This window comes from Xenopus tropicalis, chromosome 9, assembly GCF_000004195.4.
Source record: "Xenopus tropicalis strain Nigerian chromosome 9, UCB_Xtro_10.0, whole genome shotgun sequence".
NCBI lineage: Eukaryota > Metazoa > Chordata > Amphibia > Anura > Pipidae > Xenopus > Xenopus tropicalis.
The window spans coordinates 42814429-42833405 of NC_030685.2; the positions used below are offsets into that span (position 1 = coordinate 42814429).

The window sequence follows — 18977 nt, forward strand, 5'->3', positions numbered from 1 at the left end:
GGTTAGGGGGGCCAGGTTTCCCTTGCTGTCAGTGGGCTGCAGATCTGATGAGAGAGGGGGAGATCAGGTGTAGGCATGTTCTGTAATCTACACAGCTTTCTGTACTGTGTAGGGAAAAGTCCCGATAGAGCCGCACAGGGATTGGATGAGCTTGAGGGGAAGTTCAAACTTCACCCATCCAATCCTTGTGCAGCTCTACTGGGACTTTCTCCTACCCAGGACACAGCTGTACAGAGTACAGAACATAACGGCACAGGAGCTCCCTTCCGGCAGAGGATCTGTAACCTCATTCAGCCTTGTATGCTGCAGTAGAGATGTAGGCACAATAAACATTGATGAGCTGTGTGCTTTTTTTAATGTGCACTCAAGTTAATCCTATGATAGTTGAAATGTAAGAAATGTAAGATATAACTGTAACAGAAGTACAGATTCAGGCGAATCAAAAATTGGCACCCTTGTCTTTCTATTCCAAACTTATGGAGTTACAATGTGTTTCCAAAATAGGCAGTTTTGATGAAATACCTAAAATTTGCTTCAAATTTCAAGCATCTCATCTCCCACATAGGGGAGCATGTGGGCATGTGGCATGAATTTACTCTTAGTTTTAAGCTGATGGCCCATAGGGAGATTGAACAGTTGAAGTGAGCCTGCCTCAGCTAAATCATGTGGATTGTTAAAATCAGATTAATCTCAAAACTGGGTTGACTACATTAGCTCTGTAATTAATTCTCCTATTATAGACTTCTCTAAATTATCGGGCCCCACTTTACATATATACTTATCTATATGTAAAAGAGAAAAAGGAGCACACCCTACAAACAACTGCCTTTCGTGCTGGCTAGAATTGTAAAAAAAGAACAGAATGCCGCACACACAGGGACTTCAAAAAAAGGCAAAAAGTGTTTATTGATCCAACGTTTCAAGCACTAACTGTGCTCTTTTACAGGTATAAACCACATTATCTATCTATCTATCTATCTATCTATCTAAAACAGATGTGATGCTCAGAGAGGTTTTGGAGTTTAATTTGCAGCGGTGTGCTTGTGCACCAATTTCAGTACAGCAGTACTGAGTTTATCAGAGAACAAGTCATATGGCTGTGCACACCTGGAAAAGTAAGGAAATGGCTGGCCCCATATCAGATTCCAAAACGGAGTATTAAAAAATCTGTTTGCTCTTTTAAAAACAGATTCTGCTGGAAAAGTGCTAGTAACTGATGTTTTTGAAAAAAAAAACTTGTTTTCCTGTGACAGTATTCCTTTAACCCTTTAAGTGCCAACCAACATCAAATCTATGTTCTGTAGATAAAAGTATTGAAGTGCAACAGAATGTAGATTCTACGTTGTGCTGTGGGGGAGGCAGGAGACCAGTTCTGCATAGGTGTTGTTCGCTTGATTTTGTCTGTAAAACCAATTTGCCCAAGCCAAAATACTCAAAATGATTCTGACTGCAGATTACACTAGGCAAAAAAAACCCTATTGATTTTAGTGTTTTTTTTGGATTTTAGTTTTTTTATTGCATTTCGCATTATCTAAGTGTTGCATGTGAATTAGGTGTTTAGCAGGTGTTCAAAACAAAAAGGCGTTTGAAACTAAAAAGGCACTATAAAGGGATTGCACTCTGGAGACTGTAAGTACCCAGTGGCAGAATGAGCTGCAGTATGATTGCTGGTGTTACTCAGTGTGCATCTTGTCGCATGTATGTGGTCCTGGAGCAGCAGTTCCATGCAGCATTTACTTGTGAGAGATGCAGGTGGGTTTTCCTCTTGGAATCTGAGGTACAGAATCTAAAGGGGGAACTGGCAGCACTGAGGGCAGCTGCAAACATGGGGGAGAACAGGAGGCTTACTGAGCAACCACTGGCAGGGGCCGGTGTAGTGGGGGGTGGAGAAGGGACAGTGGAGGTTAATGAGGGAGACAGGTTTGTAGCAGTTAAGAGGGGAAGTAGGGGACACAAGGGTAGGGGGGCTGGTTCACAGCTTGTACAAACCAGCAGATTTGCTGTTTTAGGTGAAGATGCTGGGGAAGACAGCTCTGAGCTAGCATGTATGGAGCAGGCTGACTCTCAGAGCACCCTGGGAGCCGGCACCTCTAATACAGGTGGGGGGAGTAGTGCTAGGAAGGGAAGGCAGGCTATAGTTGTAGGGGATTCAATTATTAGAAAGGTGGATAGGGTAATTTGTTGCGAAGACCCTACATGCCGAACTGTGTGTTGCTTGCCTGGTGCTAGGGTTAGGCATGTGGTGGAACGAGTGGACAAATTGTTGGGAGGGGCTGGGGAAGACACATAGGTACCAATGACAAAGTTAGGGGGGGGGGAGTCCTCAAGAACGATTTTAAAAAGCTAGGCGAGAAGTTGAGGGCCAGGACTTCCAAGGTAATTTTCTCAGAGATATTACCTGTGCCAAGAGCAACGTTAAGAGAGATAAATTAGGGAGATAAATGCGTGGCTGAGAGATTGGTGCAGGGAGGAGGGCTTTGGGTTTCTCGAGAACTGGGCTGATTTCTCAATTGGCTACAGGCTCTTTGCCAGGGATGGGCTGCACCTCAATGATGATGGGGCAGCTGCTTTGGGGGAAAAGATGGCTAGAGGGTTGGAGGAGATTTTAAACTAGGAGTGGGGGGGGGGTGCAGCAGGAAATTCTGTGGTAGACAGGATTGATGAGGTAGTGGGCATAGTAAGGAAAAATGGGGGAGGAGACTTGCTTCGGGATACTGATAATGGCAGGGAGGCCCATAAGTTGTTTACACGTCATTCTCACGCCGGTACCAGTATTAAATGTATGTTTACCAATGCAAGGAGTCTGACTGGTAAAATGGGAGAGCTGGAGGTACTGGCATTGGAGCGGAAATATGATGTGATTGGTGTTGCTGAAACTTGGTTGAATGAGTCTCATGACTGGGCAGTTAATATTGGGGGTTATACATTGTTTCGGAGGGACAGGGGCAATAGAAAAGGAGGAGGAGTGTGTCTGTTTGTTAAGCAAGAATTAAAAGCAAATATTAAAGAGAAAGTGATGGGGAAAACAGAGGGAGCTGAATCCTTATGGGTTGAGCTTCTCACAGATAGTAAAGAATCTACCAAAATAATTGTAGGGGTGAGGAGGAGGAGGCTCAGCTCCTGTTGCAAATAGAAAAGGCTGCTAGTTTGGGGTAAGTGATAATAATGGGGGATTTTAATTATCCAGATATTGACTGGAGCCATAGTACTGCCAGGACAGTAAATGGGAACAAGTTTATAAACTTGCTGCATGACAACTTTATGTCACAGGTTGTTGAGGAGCCAACCAGGAACCATGCTATATTGGATCTAGTGTTCTCTAATGACCCAGAACATATAGCAAATGTGCAAGTGGTTGAACCCCTGGGTAATAGTGATCATAATGTTATTTCATTTGATGTTTGGTGCAGGAAACAAATTTACACGGGGGCAACAAAGACAATGAATTTTAGGAAGGCAAATTTTTAGCTCCTTAAGGGCAGCGCTTCAGTGCATAGATTGGGGCATTATGTTTCCTGGAAAAAACAGAGAACAGAAATGGTTGTCATTTAAAATGATATTAAATCATTACTGTTCTCAATTTATTCCATTAATAAGAAAAAGTAGAAGTGTTAAGAATCACCCTATGTGGCTTAACACTGAGGTAAAGAAGTTAACAGGTAAAAAAAGGAAAGCTTTTAAGAAATATAAGTCAGAGGGGACAGGAGCTGTGTTTAATGAATATAAACACTATAACAAGTGTTGTAAAACAGCAATCCGGAAGGCAAAGATAGAAAATGAGGAGCGCATCGCAGCAGAGGCCAAGACTAACCCCAAAAAGTTTTTTTAAGTATATTAATAGTAAAAAGATGCAGGTTGAGGGTGTGGCCCCATTGAGTTATAGTAACAAAATGGTTATAGCGGATATAGAAAAGGCAGATGTGCTTAACCAGTTCTTTTCTTCTGTGTATACAGTAGAGGAGCCAGAGTGCCAAGTCCCACCCAATAGCTGCACTGTTGCCTCAGCTCAAACTACACAGTGGTTGACACAGGATATGGTGCTTAAAGGGTTACACAAGATAAATGTAAACAAGGCACCTGGGCCAGATGGAATACACCCTTGGGTACTGAGAGAGATAGGGTCAGAATTACAGTGGCCCATGTTTCTGATATTAGTAACATAGTAACATAGTAAGTTGGGTTGAAAAAAGACATACGTCCATCAAGTTCAACCATAATGCCTATATATAACCTGCCTTCCTTCCTGACTCCAAGATGGCAATCGGACCAGTCCCTGGATCAACTAGTACTAAGAGCTATCTCCCATAACCCTGTATTCCCTCACTTGCTAAGAATCCATCCAGCCCCTTCTTAAAGTTATATAATGTATCAGCCAGCACGACTGATTCGGGGAGGGAATTCCAGAACTTCACAGCTCTCACTGTAAAAAATCCTTTCCGAATGTTTAAATGGAACCTCCCTTCTTCTAAACGAAGTGGGTGCCCTCGTGTCCGTTGGAAGGACCTACTGGTAAATAAAACATTAGAAAGGTTATTATATGATCCCTTTATATATTTATACATAGTTATCATGTCACCTCTTAAGTGCCTCTTCTCCAGTGTAAACAGACCCAACTTGGCCAGTCTTTCTTCATAACTGAGACTTTCCATACCCTTTACCAGCTTAGTTGCCCTTCTCTGGACCCTCTCTAACTCAATAATGTCCCGTTTGAGCACTGGAGACCAAAACTGAACAGCATATTCTAGATGGGGCCTTACCAGCGCTCTGTAAAGGGGAAGAATAACCCCCTCCTCCCGTGAATCTATACCCCTTTTAATACAGCTCAAAACCTTGTTTGCCCTTGCAGCTGCTGCCTGGCATTGCTTGCTACAGCCAAGTTTATTATCTACAAGGACTCCAAGGTCCTTCTCCATTAGGGATTTGCCTAGTGCAGTCCCATTAAGGGTATACGGGGCTTGCATATTTTTACATCCCAGGTGCATGACCTTACATTTATCCACATTAAATCTCATCTGCCACTTAGCTGCCCAGATTGCCAGTTGGTCACGATCCTGCTGCAGGGATGTCACATCCTGGATAGAATTGACTGGTCTGCAGAGTTTTGTGTCATCTGCAAACACTGATACATTACTCATAATACCCACCCCTAAGTCATTTATGAACAAATTAAACAAAAGTGGACCCAGTACAGAACCCTGAGGGACCCCACTGAGAACCTTACTCCAAGTAGAGAATGTACCATTAACAACCACCCTCTGTACCCGATCCTGTAGCCAGTTTTCTATCCATGTGCAAACGACTTCACTAAGACCAATAGACCTTAGCTTAGAAAGCAGTCGTTTGTGGGGAACGGTATCAAATGCTTTGGCAAAATCCAAATAGATTAAATCTACTGCATCCCCACTGTCCAGCTTCTTACTTGCCTCATCATAAAAAGCAATTAAATTGGTCTGACATGACCTGTCCTTCATAAAGCCATGCTGATTACTGCTCATAATGGCATTCTCCACTACATAATTTTGAATGTGATCCCTTAACAAGCCTTCAAATAACTTGCCCACCACGGATGTCAAACTTGCAGGCCTATAATTGCCAGGCTGAGATCTTACTCCCTTTTTAAATATGGGAATGACATTCGCCTTCTTCCAATCCCTAGGTACCATACCTGATGAAAGAGAGTCTGAGAATATCAGAAACAAGGGCCACTGTAATTCTGCCCCTAGCTCTCTCAGTACCCGAGGGTGTATTCCATCTGGCCCAGGTGCCTTGTTTACATTTATCGTGTGTAACCCTTTAAGCACCATATCCTGTGCCAACCACTGTGTAGTTGGAGCTGAGGCAACAGTGCAGCTATTGGGTGGGACTTGGCCCACTGGCTCCTCTACTGTATACACAGAAGAAAAGAACTGGTTAAGCACATCTGCCTTTTCTGTATCCGCTGTAACCATATTGTTATTATAACTCAATGGGGCCACACCCTCAACCTGCATCTTTTTACTATTAATATACTTAAAAAACTTTTTGGGGTTAGTCTTGGCCTCGGCCACGATGCGCTCCTCATTTTCTATCTTTGCCTTCCGGATTGCTGTTTTATTCTCAGACTCGCTTTCATCAGGTATGGTACCTAGGGATTGGAAGAAAGCGAATGTCATTCCTATATTTAAAAAGGGAGTAAGATCTCAGCCTGGCAATTATAGGCCTGTAAGTTTGACATCCGTGGTGGGCAAGTTATTTGAAAGCTTGTTAAGGGATCACATACAAAATTATGTACTGGAGAATGCCATTGAGCAGTAATCAGCATGGCTTTATGAAGGACAGGTCATGTCAGACCAATTTTTAATTGCTTTTTATGATGAGGTAAGTAAGAAGCTGGACAGTGGGGATGCAGTAGATATAATCTATTTGGATTTTGCCAAAGCATTTGATACCGTTCCCCACAAATTACTGCTTCCTCTAAACTAAGGTCTATTGGTCTTAGTGAAGTTGTTTGCACATGGATAGAAAACTGGCTACTGGATCGGGTACAGAGGGTGGTTGTTAATGGTACATTCTCTACTTGGAATAAGGTTCTCAGTGGGGTCCCTGGGTACTTGGTACTGGGTCCACTTTTGTTTAATTTGTTCATAAATGACTTAGGGATGGGTATTATAAGCAATGTATCAGTGTTTGCAGGTGACACAAAACTCTGCAGACCAGTCAATTCTATCCAGGATGTGGCATCCTTGCAACAGGATCTTGACCAACTGGCAATCTGGGCGGCTAAGTGGCAGATGAGATTTAATGTGGATAAATGTAAGGTCATGCACCTGGGATGTAAAAATATGCAAGCCAGTTATACCCTTAATGGGACTGCACTAGGCAAATCCCTAATGGAGAAGGACCTTGGAGTCCTTGTAGATAATAAACTTGGCTGTAGCAAGCAATGCCAGGCAGCAGCTGCAAGGGCAAACAAGGTTTTGAGCTGTATTAAAAGGGGTATAGCTTCACGAGAGGAGGGGGTTATTCTTCCCCTTTACAGAGCACTGGTAAGGCCCCATCTAGAATATGCTGTCCAGTTCTGGTCTCCAGTGCTCAAACGGGACATGATTGAGTTAGAGAGGGTCCAGAGAAGGGCAACTAAGTCGGTAAAGGTATGGAAAGTCTCAGTTATGAAGAAAGACTGGCCAAGTTGGGTCTGTTTAAACTGGAGAAGAGGCACTTAAGAGGTGACATGATAACTATGTATAAATATATAAGGGGATCATATAACCTTTCTAATGTTTTATTTACCAGTAGGTCCTTCCAACGGACACAAGGGCACCCACTCCGTTTAGAAGAAGGGAGGTTCCATTTAAATATTCGGAAAGGATTTTTTACTGTGAGAGCTGTGAAATTCCCTCCCCGAATCAGTTGTGCTGGCTGATACATTATATAACTTTAAGAAGGGGCTGGATGGATTGTTAGCAAGTGAGGGAATACAGGGTTATGGGAGATAGCTCTTAGTACAAGTTGATCCAGGGACTGTTCCGATTGCCATCTTGGAGTCAGGAAGGAATTATCTCCCCTCTGCGGCAAATTAGAGAGGCTTCAGATGGGGTTTTATGCCTTCCTCTGGATCAACTAGTAGTTAGGCAGGTTATATATAGGCATTATGGTTGAACGTGATGGACGTATGTCTTTTTTCAACCCATCTTACAATGATACTACAGTATGTTACTATGTTACTATGCATTGTTCTTTGTTACTTGTCTTTGCCCATGGAAATTTTATCTGCTATATATCGATTTGGGTGCCTCTATACACCACATAGTTTAGTAAATCTATGCATATTGGGCATCAAACGGTTCAGTATACCCCTGATGTTCATATTTAGAATGTTTTATGTTGATACGTTACAAAATGTGGTGTATATAATCAGGTAAAAAGCAAGCTTTGTGACAATTTTAAGAAATTTTAAAAAAAATCTGTTATGTTTAGCATAGCATTGTAGTTTGGTAGTTTACAGTAGAAAGATATATTTACCCATTTTTTTTTTTTTGCCAGAATGTGTACTTTTGGAAAATATATGGTTTTCTAGGGTCTCCATACTGTTAGGGGGTCTTATGACACATAATACACATACCAGGTGGTAAAATTACACCAGCCAGAACGTTAGACCTGAAAATTCAAATGCACTTTTCATTTGGGTGCCTCTGTATGCCACATAGTTTGGTAAATCTATGCATATTGGGCATCAAACTGTTCACTAGGCCCGTGTTATTCATATTTAAAATGTTTTATGTACAAAGACATATTTACCCATTATACATTCAGCAGAATATGTATTTTCTGAAAATATGTGGTTTTCAGGGGTCACACTCATTACTACTACCAAAAAAAATACACTGCCCGATTTGTATGCAATGAAATATGTATGCAGTAATTTCATTTTGGGGTGTCTAAATGCCAGATACTTTGGTGATCCTACGCACAATGGGCATCACACTGTTCAGTGGACCCTTGACTTTCATATTTAGGATTTTGTTTCTTGGTACCTAATGTTAGGTGGGAGATAAGGTGCTTGAAATTGGAAGCTTTAATGAGATTTTCAGTTATTTCATCAAAACTGACAATTTCTGGAAATCATTGCTACTTTGTAGTTTGAAGTAGAAAGACTTGGGTGCCCATTTTGAATTCACTAGAATGTGTACTTTTTTTACTGCATTTCCAGAAAAAATGCAGTAAATGTGTTGAAATTTCAGTAGCTATAAAGACCTCCAGGGCAATTTGCATGTACTTACTTTATTTTGGGGTCTCTAAATGCCAGATACTTTGGTTATCCTGTTTAGTGGACCCTTGGCTTTCATATTTAGGATGTTTTGTCTTGGTACCTGATGTAATGTGAGAGATATGATGCTTGAAATTGGAAGCTTTGAGGCGATTTTTTAGAATTTTCATATTTTTTTTATAGAAACTGCTAACTTCAGAAAAGAATTGCTGTTTGGTACTTAGGATTCAAAGACATGGTTACCCATTTCTCATTCGGTAGAATGTGTACTTTTCAAAAATATATGGTTTGGGGTAAAACTAATGTTCCAGGATTTTTGTCTTTGGAATCTAATGTATGCTGTATTCTGCTGTAATGCTTTCAAAATTTGGTAATTTACTGCTGGGAGTTTTTGATCAATAGAAGCCGGAATCTTCTTAAAACTATACATATCAAGTATTGGCAAGTTCAGGAGACATGAGGCTTTCCGAATCAGTTGAATTGGTGTCCATAAAATAAAATATGTTTTTGGTATAAACAGTGTCGGACTGAGATGCCAGGGACCCACCAGAAACCTTGGACCATAGGCCCACCTTCTAAACTATTATTCCTTCTCTCCTCCCTCAACCTCTTTATTATCCAAGTTTCTTTTCTCTATCCTTTCATCTCTTTTTCCCATACAGAAATAGGGAATGGCCATGCAAGTGGCCAAATAGTTAGAAAAAAAGGGGACACTTGTGCCCACCAGGAGTTTTCCTGGTATCCTGGTGGGCCAGTCCGACACTGGATATAAATCCCTATATCATGAAAAATATAAATTTTTGTTTTTTTTTTAATTTAGAGCTCTGAATCTTGTTCCAGAGGTGGAAATGCACAAAAACACATTTGGAAAGCTCAGGATCTCCTGAATAAAAAATGATATACACCACAGGTAGTTTTCCTACCTAAACTAACCCCCCCACGCCCCCCAGTAAATGTCCCTTAAATGAGAGAGCACAGAATGTTTACAAAATGTCCAGCACTGAGGGGAACCAAAATGTGAAATTCTGCTGGCACGGGTTAAGGCATAGTTACCTTCACCCTGGCACCTCAGGAACATTTGTTTATGCAAGAGAACCTGCTACTTTGCTTTAATATGTAATGAATGTAAATATGATGTAAAATAAAATGGCTGCACAGCTTGAGACAATCTCTCTATATTTTCTTGTTTCAGAATAAACATTGTTTACTGGATGTTGAGCTGTGTTCCTCAAAGGACCTAATCAAAACAAGGCTCTTCCCCATCATCATTTTTATTAAAATTTCTGAGAAGAACATCAAAAAGATCAGGTAATGTTATTTTAGTTCCTTTTTCTTCTTATTATTATTATTATTCTTAGTGCCCCCCCATTTTCTAAATGCTACTTCTCCTACAGTTTTAGGGGTACAACACCTAAACTTTCCACACTTCTTCGCCCTATAGTGGAGCAGGTTTCTTGTGCTTTTCTAAGCAATCTCGCCCCCGTCTATTTGTGGCACCACTCCGAACACCAATTTTTTCATTGACTTTGACAGGAAAGATTTTCAAACTGCTGCCACTCTTACAGCTTTGAAACAACACCCCCCAAACTTGAATCACATAGTCATGGGGTCAGCCGGAATGAAAATATGATTGTTGGATACCCATACGTGGATGCCCAGACTGCTGCCATTCTCACAGTAATAACACCAGGGTCCCCAAACTTTGCAGAGTTAGGTACCAGGTAACTGCGGTTCAAGGTTAGAAAAAGTGGGCAGAGCCACCAACAGCCAATCAGATTTTACCAATTGACTTTCAGTGGGGAAATTTAAATTGCTGTCGTTCAGACACTATTAAAACTAGGGTCCCCAAACTTTGCACAGTGGTTATTACTATATAACTGTGGTCCAAGGTTAAAAAAAGGGGGCAGAGCCAACAACAGATCATATTTCATTTAGTAACTTTCAACCCAACATGAAGTTTGTTCTCAAACTTCCTTAATGTAGACTTGTTGCAAGAACTGTACACACAGTACTATGGCATAAACAGGAAATTATTGAGGTCAAGCAGACCTAAATATCTTAGTGTCAAGGGAAAGATTGTGCATTGATCAGGTTTGTATTTGTGGGTGGATTTGTGTGGGTTATGGTCAACACATTAATTTTATCTTGAGATTTTCTTTCTGCTTGGGGGTCCTAACTGGAAGTGGTTAATGGTCAGGGCATGGCAGTGAGTCACCAGGGGTTTCCTGCTTTTTTCCCATTCCTCTTTCGATATTTTTGCATAATTTCAACAGATTTGAATTTTCTTCATGTATCTTAAAAAGTGTTGTTGCTTTTACAGGTATAGGACCCGTTATCCAGAATGCTCGGGACCAAGGGTATTCCGGATAAGGGAGGGGTCTTTCAGTAATTTGGATCTCCATACCTTAAGTCTAGTAAAAAATCAATAAAACATTAATTAAACCCAATAGGATTGTTTTGCATCCAATTAGGATTATTTTTATCTTAGTTGGGATCAATTACAAGGTACGGTTTTATTACTACGGAGAAAAAGGAAATTAGTTTTAAAATTCTGACTTATTTGATTAAAATGGAGTCTATGGGAGACAGACTTTCCGTAATTTGGAGCTTTCTGGATAACGGGTCTCCGGGTTAAGGGATCCCATACCTGTACTGTTAGGGGTTTTTTTTAGCCCCAGATAGCTTGCCTCTCCAAATGCACCAGTGTATCCTGGTGCGTGGTTTGCAGTGTGCGCCAGGCCCCTCTAAAGATTCTTTGTTGTGGGGGGGGCGGCGCCACTACACTATCTATCTATCTATTTTTCTATCTATCTATTGTAGGGACCCATAGGGTTATTGAGCCCTATGGTGTTAAACCCTACTTTTCCTTTTTCTTCCTTGTCACTAGGCAGGATGAATGTATCTAGTTGGTATTTACATATACGGTATTGGTTAAAAGCTAGACCACACCCTACCACACTTTAATATAGTGATAGGAAAGGGGTGGATCTTCCTTCTTGGGTTACAGCAACTGTTCTGTGTGGATGCTCCTTGAAGCCTGGGATCCACACCGGCCCAGAAGTGTTAGGTCCTAAGGGGACAAGTACCCTAAGTGAAGTTGGGGACAGGTCCCGTAAATGAGATAAAGCTAGAACAGGTTAAATAACATCATAGCACTGTATAGGAAAGTGAGGAAAGCAGAACTTATCTAAAAAGAGCAGCTCATTTGCTACATCCAGGAGAGGAGTCTCCTACAGGCTTACTTGCCTTAGATTAGGGACACAGAAGTGCCAGGGACATACAGTGGGCCAGCAATTAACCCTGCCCTACCTCTACCAAGAGAAGGGATAAACCGGTGAGCTTGCCTCCTGTCACTCTGTTGGTTGTCTTACCCTGCCCAACCTCTTTATGAGAAGGGATAAACCGGAAGACACCATAGTTCAACTGCTTATTCTGCTATAACATCAATTGTATCGCTGCATGCCTGTCTACCTCATCTAGAGTGAGTATTGATTTGCCCTGCATTACCACCCTTGTCTTGGACAAATAAACAGTTACTTTGTTTTGCAAGAGCTCCTGGTGTCAATTCTAACATTTGCATTATACAGTAGCAGTGAGATGTGTAGTACCACAACATCTTCCAGTAGTTTCTCCCACATAGTGGGGGCCCATCCTGTTGCATCAGAGTCGCATGTATCCCTTGCTCTGCTACTAGCCTGGGTATTGACTATTTCATAGCCAAACATGCATTACGCTATCTATCATCTATATATACTATATTTTTTTCAGGACAATCTAAGCTTTCAAAGTATGCTAGATTTTTTGTGTAATTCCACTTTTGTAACAAGATATTGGCTTCTAAATGTCTAAAAAATTAAAAAAAATTAATAATAATAATAAACAGAAATATATCAGAAACACTATTTATTTAATGCTTGAAAATTCAACTGATTTGTAAAGTACCATGCCTCCCAAATGTGCCAGTACCAAATATGTATAGGTTTCTAAAGATTTCTGAATAGGTCAGAAACAACAGTACACTACCAAATTTCCAAAGCATCACTTCAGAAATCAGTATACTTTAGATTTCAAAGTCAAAACTTCCACTAACAGTAGGTTTACCAAACTACCAAACTGTAATTATTTACTAAAATTATTGGTTTTATGAAAAAAATTAGGAACCAAGATAAATCATCCTAAATGGGAAATCCAGAGTTCTACAGTTTGATGGCAATAGTTTTACCTAAGTATGTGGCATGTAGGGGTCCCAAAATGAAAAAACCCCATATGCTCTATCATTATTGTCTTTTCAGCTACTGCAAAATCAACACATTTACTGCATTGTATGTGGAGCAAAGCTGCAAAAAAAAATGTAAATTTACCCCAGAAGGCCACATATTTTTGGAAAGTACACATTCTCCTGAATCCAAAAATGGTAAATTATGTCTTTCTACTCCAAACTACTAAACCATAGAGCTTTTCTGAAGTAAGCCGTTTTAATAAAATTTGTGAATATCATCTCAAAGCTACTTTTTGAAACATCTATGCAGATCAGGACAAGACAGTGTCAGATTACAGGCCGAATCAGGGGCAGGCAGCTCAAAGCAGAGTCAGGTCACAAGCCTAAGTCAAAGCCAGAAAAGACAATCAGAAGTATCCAGAAAAACAGGTAAGCAACAGGAAATGCAGGCTCAGTGTCACAGTGGTGAACAAACGATCACTTTGCAAAATGCAGAGTATCAGAGCCTCAAATTCTTCAGTACCTTGAGTGTTTTTTTTTGGTAAGGGAGGAGGATACCAACCTGGAAACCTGTTGGTACCACAGGTTTAAGGAGGGCAGTGTGGAATACGGAGTGCACCTTTATAGAGGCCGGCAATTTGAGTTTGTAAGTAACAGGATTCATCTGTTCAGTAATTGAGAAGGGACCCAGAAATCCTGGACCAAGCTTTGGTATTGGTATTTAGTAGATAACTAAACTAAGTTACTAATTTAGAACTCAGGATCTTTACCTCTTCTACAATCCTCATAATCTTCATAATCTTCTTTACTTTGAGCCTAAAAGATGGTGTGATGAAGAGTCTTAGAACTAGCCAGGAAGTTTACATGATCCAGAACAGCAGGGACAGAAATTTCCTTAGGAATATCTGGGAGTAGGTTAGGATGAATCCCGAAATTAGAGAAAAAAGGAGTCTGCTTAGTAGTGGAATGCAAAGAGTTATTATAGGCAAATTCAGCCAATGGCAAAAGAGAATACCACCAGTTATCTTGAATATTTGTAGTAGTGCAGAGTCATGATATTAAACCGGTAAAAGGGATGGATGATTTAAACTAATGAGGTTAAACTGTTCAGGTTGGGGCTGTTTTCCCTGGAAAAAGATGCTTGCAAGGTAATATGATTACTCGATAAGAAACATATGAGCATAGGCGTTACCAGTTTACCAGTGTACACAGCACAGAAAATAAGATCTTTGCCAAATAGGTGATTCTGTCTTCAAGGCTATAGTTGACATAGCTAAGGCTAGCATGAGAACAGAATCTTTCCAAGGAGGGGGGCTGTGTGTGAATCTGCACACACGGAATTTATTTTTTATCACTTCTTCCTCTTGTTCATAACCATAACCATAAAAACATATATATATACCTGTAGTCAAAGTCTCAACAGGCACTCACTTAAGAGATCTGAAAAAAATGCCTGGGTGCAGTACAATGGTTTAAAGTAATGTAACAAAATTACAAGGTTCCGCACTCACAGGTCTTAAGAGAAATAAAGGAAAAATTTATTAGCAAAAATGCATCTGACGTTTCGGCTGCCACAGCAGCCTTTTTCAAAGACGAGTTTATCAGTGCACCAGTGTTTGTTTCACATTGTCTTTGAAAAAGGCTGCTGTGGCAGCCGAAACGTCAGATGCATTTTTGCTAATAAATTTTTCCTTTATTTCTCTTAAGACCTGTGAGTGCGGAACCTTGTATTTTTGTTTTATATATATATATATATTTATAAGGTTGAAAAGGATAGCTATAGAGAGAGTCCGCACTCGCAGGTTTTATCAAAAGTGTAGAGGTGTTTATTCAAATCAACATCTAACGTTTCGGCTGCATCCGCAGCCTTTCTCAAAGACAATGTGAAACAAACACTGGTGCACTGATAAACTGAATTTGGCGCCAAAATAGTGATGTCATTAGGTGTAAATACAGGACATTAGCATATGAAATAAATAACAAACGGGTAGACGTAAAACAAACAGCAAAAGAATAAGTAAATAATCTAAAACATAAACATAAAGACACTGACTGGATGGTGGTGAATATGCAAAAAACATATAGAACAATACCCGTATAGGTGTCTAGTGCTGAAATACAACTCACACGCGCTTGAACTAACGCTCGGAAGTGAGACACTGGAGATGTGTCAAAGTATCAAAGGAAAATATAAACAAGGTATAAGCTGTGGACGTGAAAGCCTTAGAGTAAAGAGTGAGTTATGACCGCCACTTGGCCCTGCGTATGGGGGGGGGGGGGTAACCGAGCCATAAACAGAGAAGCAGGGCAAAGGGGAAGGAGGAAACAAAAGGAAGAAATATGCTGATGTGACTGGAGGGTTGTGGACTGCGCTGCATAATATATAGATAACAGTACCAGTAGAAGTGTAGAAAGCTCGTCAAATGGAAGCGGCTGTCAGCCGGGCATCAGACCGCTCACTGTCTGGCAGTTCAGCTCAGGGCATTAACCCCATAAGGAATAACAGCTGGTGGATATATAGTGATGTGGTGGGTACAGACAGATAGCCTGAAATCAGGGGTGGGTATCTACAACATAAAGGTAGAATACGGATGTTAAATGGCAGCTAAAGTAGCCAACGATGAAACCACAGATGGTGCTGTTGTACGCTATGAGGAACCACTTATGTTAGGGTCCATTGAGCAGTACAACCACACTATTACACCGTGTGTGTTGTTAACGTGCAATATCAGGCATCGATAATAAAGACCTTATAAGAAAGTGTCTAGTGTAATTCTTATCACGTTCTGGTCACGGATGGTGCAATCGTACACTTAGAGGAACCTCACATATTGTGGGTCCTATTTGCAGTACTTAGCACACTATTACACTGTATTTGTATATAGGATTTTGGCCGTTCCATAGATCGAGCAAGGTATAATGGTCTGTCACTTTCACCATAGGGGACATGACTCACAGTATTGAAAAGGATGGGAAACATGGTGCATAGTACGGGCAGAAGGTAGGTAAAGGAGTTAGACGCCTAGAGAAGAGTGCATGGTATAAAGTGATCTAGGGAAGCGTGCTTCTTATGACAGACTTACACATAAGAGTTGCCTACAATATAAGACACCGGGCAAAAGGTGGTACATGAGGACAAGAAATAGGGAATGTCAAACATTAAACAATAGGGAATGTCAAACATTAAAAAAAGGGGGAAAAAGGGCAATGCCCAATGTAGCGGTATGTGTTGCAATGTATGTTGCAAAACAGCCGTCAGTTGCAATACAGACGTAAGTTGATCTATCTGAGGACCGTAGTGACAAGGAATTCTATGTAACAATAGTCAAAGAATAGTGAGAATGTAGCAATAGCACAAAATCATTTCAGGTAATAGGAAGCATATGAAACAAGTTCATTGAGGTCATAGGGATTCACAGTGTTCAGTCTGTGCATCCATTTTAGTTCTTTTTGTAGTAACAGTTTTTCACGGTTGCCACCGCGGACTGGAGGGGGAATGAAATCAATGATCATGCATCTCATGCTGGCAAGAGAATGTGCTGCAACTGGGGTGTCAGCCTTGTCAGTAGTAAGTGCAGCACGAATTGCAGACCGGTGATTAGCCATGCGATCACGAAATGTAGTTATGGTTTTGCCCACATAAAAAAGCCCACAGGGGCATTTGATAAAGTAGATCATAAACTCTGAGGTGCAGGTGACCTTATGTTGGATAGGGATGATCCGCCCGGAGTGTGGGTGGTTGAAGGTAGGGCCTGTCATCATGGAGTTACAGGTGATGCAATTAGGGCATCTATAGCAGCCCAGTTTGGTGGATGGCAGCCAGGAAACTAGGTTAGATGTCTGGTAACAGTGTGTAGGGTCAGTTTTTACCAGTAAATCCCTGAGACTGCGGCCGCGTCTGTATGCAATACGGGGTGGGGACCTGAAGATGGGAGGAAGTGTCCGGTCTTTCTCGAGGACTGACCAATGATACAGCAAGGCATTGATCAGAGGTTTCTTATCTGGGGTAAAAGTAGTAATGAATGTAAGACGATCATCCTGTTTAGAGGGGGTGCGTGATTGATTGGTGTGAAGGACTTGTGATTGTGTGTGGGAGAGGGCTCTCTCCCTACTGCGTTCCAATTCACCATGTGGATATCCCCGTTGGAGGAAGCGAGATTTCAGGTCATCAGTCTGTTGAAGTAATGTATTTGGATCGGAGTTATTGCTCACCATTCTCATCATCTGTGAGTAAGGGATGCTCTTCAACACATGTGGAGGATGACAGGATGCGTGATGCAATAAAGTGTTACGGTCTGTGGGTTTTCTGTAAGTGGAGGTGGTTATGCGTGCATCCTATACTGTGAGGTTGAGATCAAGGAACGCAGTCGGACCTTCGTCTAGATGGGCTGTAAAACGTATTGTTGTTGGTAGCTGATTTACAGTGGCTTGCAAAAGTATTCGGCCCCCTTGAACTTTTCCACATTTTGTCACATTACAGCCACAAACATGAATCAATTTTATTGGAATTCCACGTGAAAGACCAATACAAATTGGTGTACACGTGAGAAGTGAAACGAAAATCATACATGATTCCAGACTCTTGGAGTATGCAAAAGACTTGAGACTGGGGCGGAGGTTCACCTTCCAGCAGGACAATGACCCTAAACATAAAGCCAGGGCAACAATGGAATGGTTTAAAACAAAACATATCCATGTGTTAGAATGGTCCAGTCAAAGTCCAGATCTAAATCCAATGGAGAATCTGTGGCAAGATCTGAAAACTGCTGTTCACAAACGCTGTCCATCTAATCTGACTGAGCTGGAGCTGTTTTGCAAAGAAGAATGGGCAAGGATTTCAGTCTGTAGATGTGAAAAGCTGGTAGAGACATACCCTAAAAGACTGGCAGCTGTAATTGCAGCAAAAGGTGGTTCTACAAAGTATTGACTCATGGGGCTGAATAATTACGCACACCCCACTTTGCAGTTAATTATTTGTAAAAAATGTTTGGAATCATGTATGATTTTCGTTTCACTTCTCACGTGTACACCACTTTGTATTGGTCTTTCACGTGGAATTCCAATAAAATTGATTCAAAATTGATGGCCTCTGAGGCCATCACAGAGCAGCTGTATTTGTACTGACATTAGATTACACACAGGTGCACTCTATTTAGTCATTAGCACTCATCGGGCAATGTCTATGGGCAACTGACTGCACTCAGACCAAAGGGGGCTGAATAATTACGCACACCCCACTTTGCAGTTATTTATTTGTAAAAAATGTTTGGAATCATGTATGATTTTTGTTTCACTTCTCACGTGTACACCAATTTGTATTGGTCTTTCACGTGGAATTCCAATAAAATTGATTCATGTTTGTGGCTGTAATGTGACAAAATGTGGAAAAGTTCAAGGGGGCCGAATACTTTTGCAAGCCACTGTAGTATATATTCCTTGTCACTACGGTCCTCAGATAGATCAACTTACGTCTGTATTGCAACTGACGGCTGTTTTGCAACATACATTGCAACACATACCGCTACATTGGGCATTGCCCTTTTCCCCCCTTTTTTTAATGTTTGACATTCCCTATTGTTTAATGTTTGACATTCCCTATTTCTTGTCCTCATGTACCACCTTTTGCCCGGTGTCTTATATTGTAGGCAACTCTTATGTGTAAGTCTGTCATAAGAAGCACGCTTCCCTAGATCACTTTATACCATACACGCTTCTCTAGGCGTCTAACTCCTTTACCTACCTTCTGCCCGTACTATGTTCTCACTCTTTCCTCCCTTGTCTTTCTCCTTATCCCCACATGGCATGCATCACCTGCACCATGTTTCCCATCCTTTTCAATATTGTGAGTCATGTCCCCTATGGTGACAGTGACAGACCATTATACCTTGCTCGATCTATGGAATGGCCAAAATCCTATATACAAATACAGTGTAATAGTGTGCTAAGTACTGCAAATAGGACCCACAATATGTGAGGTTCCTCTAAGCGTACGATTGCACCATCCGTGACCAG

The 18977-nt window shown here is 41.1% G+C and overlaps 1 protein-coding gene across 1 annotated transcript in view; it reads left to right on the forward strand.

The window, feature by feature from the left end:
- The window catches only part of card11 (caspase recruitment domain family member 11), a 719724-nt gene that overhangs the window by 657876 nt on the left and 42871 nt on the right, over positions 1-18977 (forward strand). The window contains exon 23 of the mRNA XM_031893621.1: positions 9939-10054. Within this exon, the coding sequence (XP_031749481.1) occupies positions 9939-10054 (116 nt within the window). The remainder of the gene's footprint in view (positions 1-9938; positions 10055-18977) is intronic.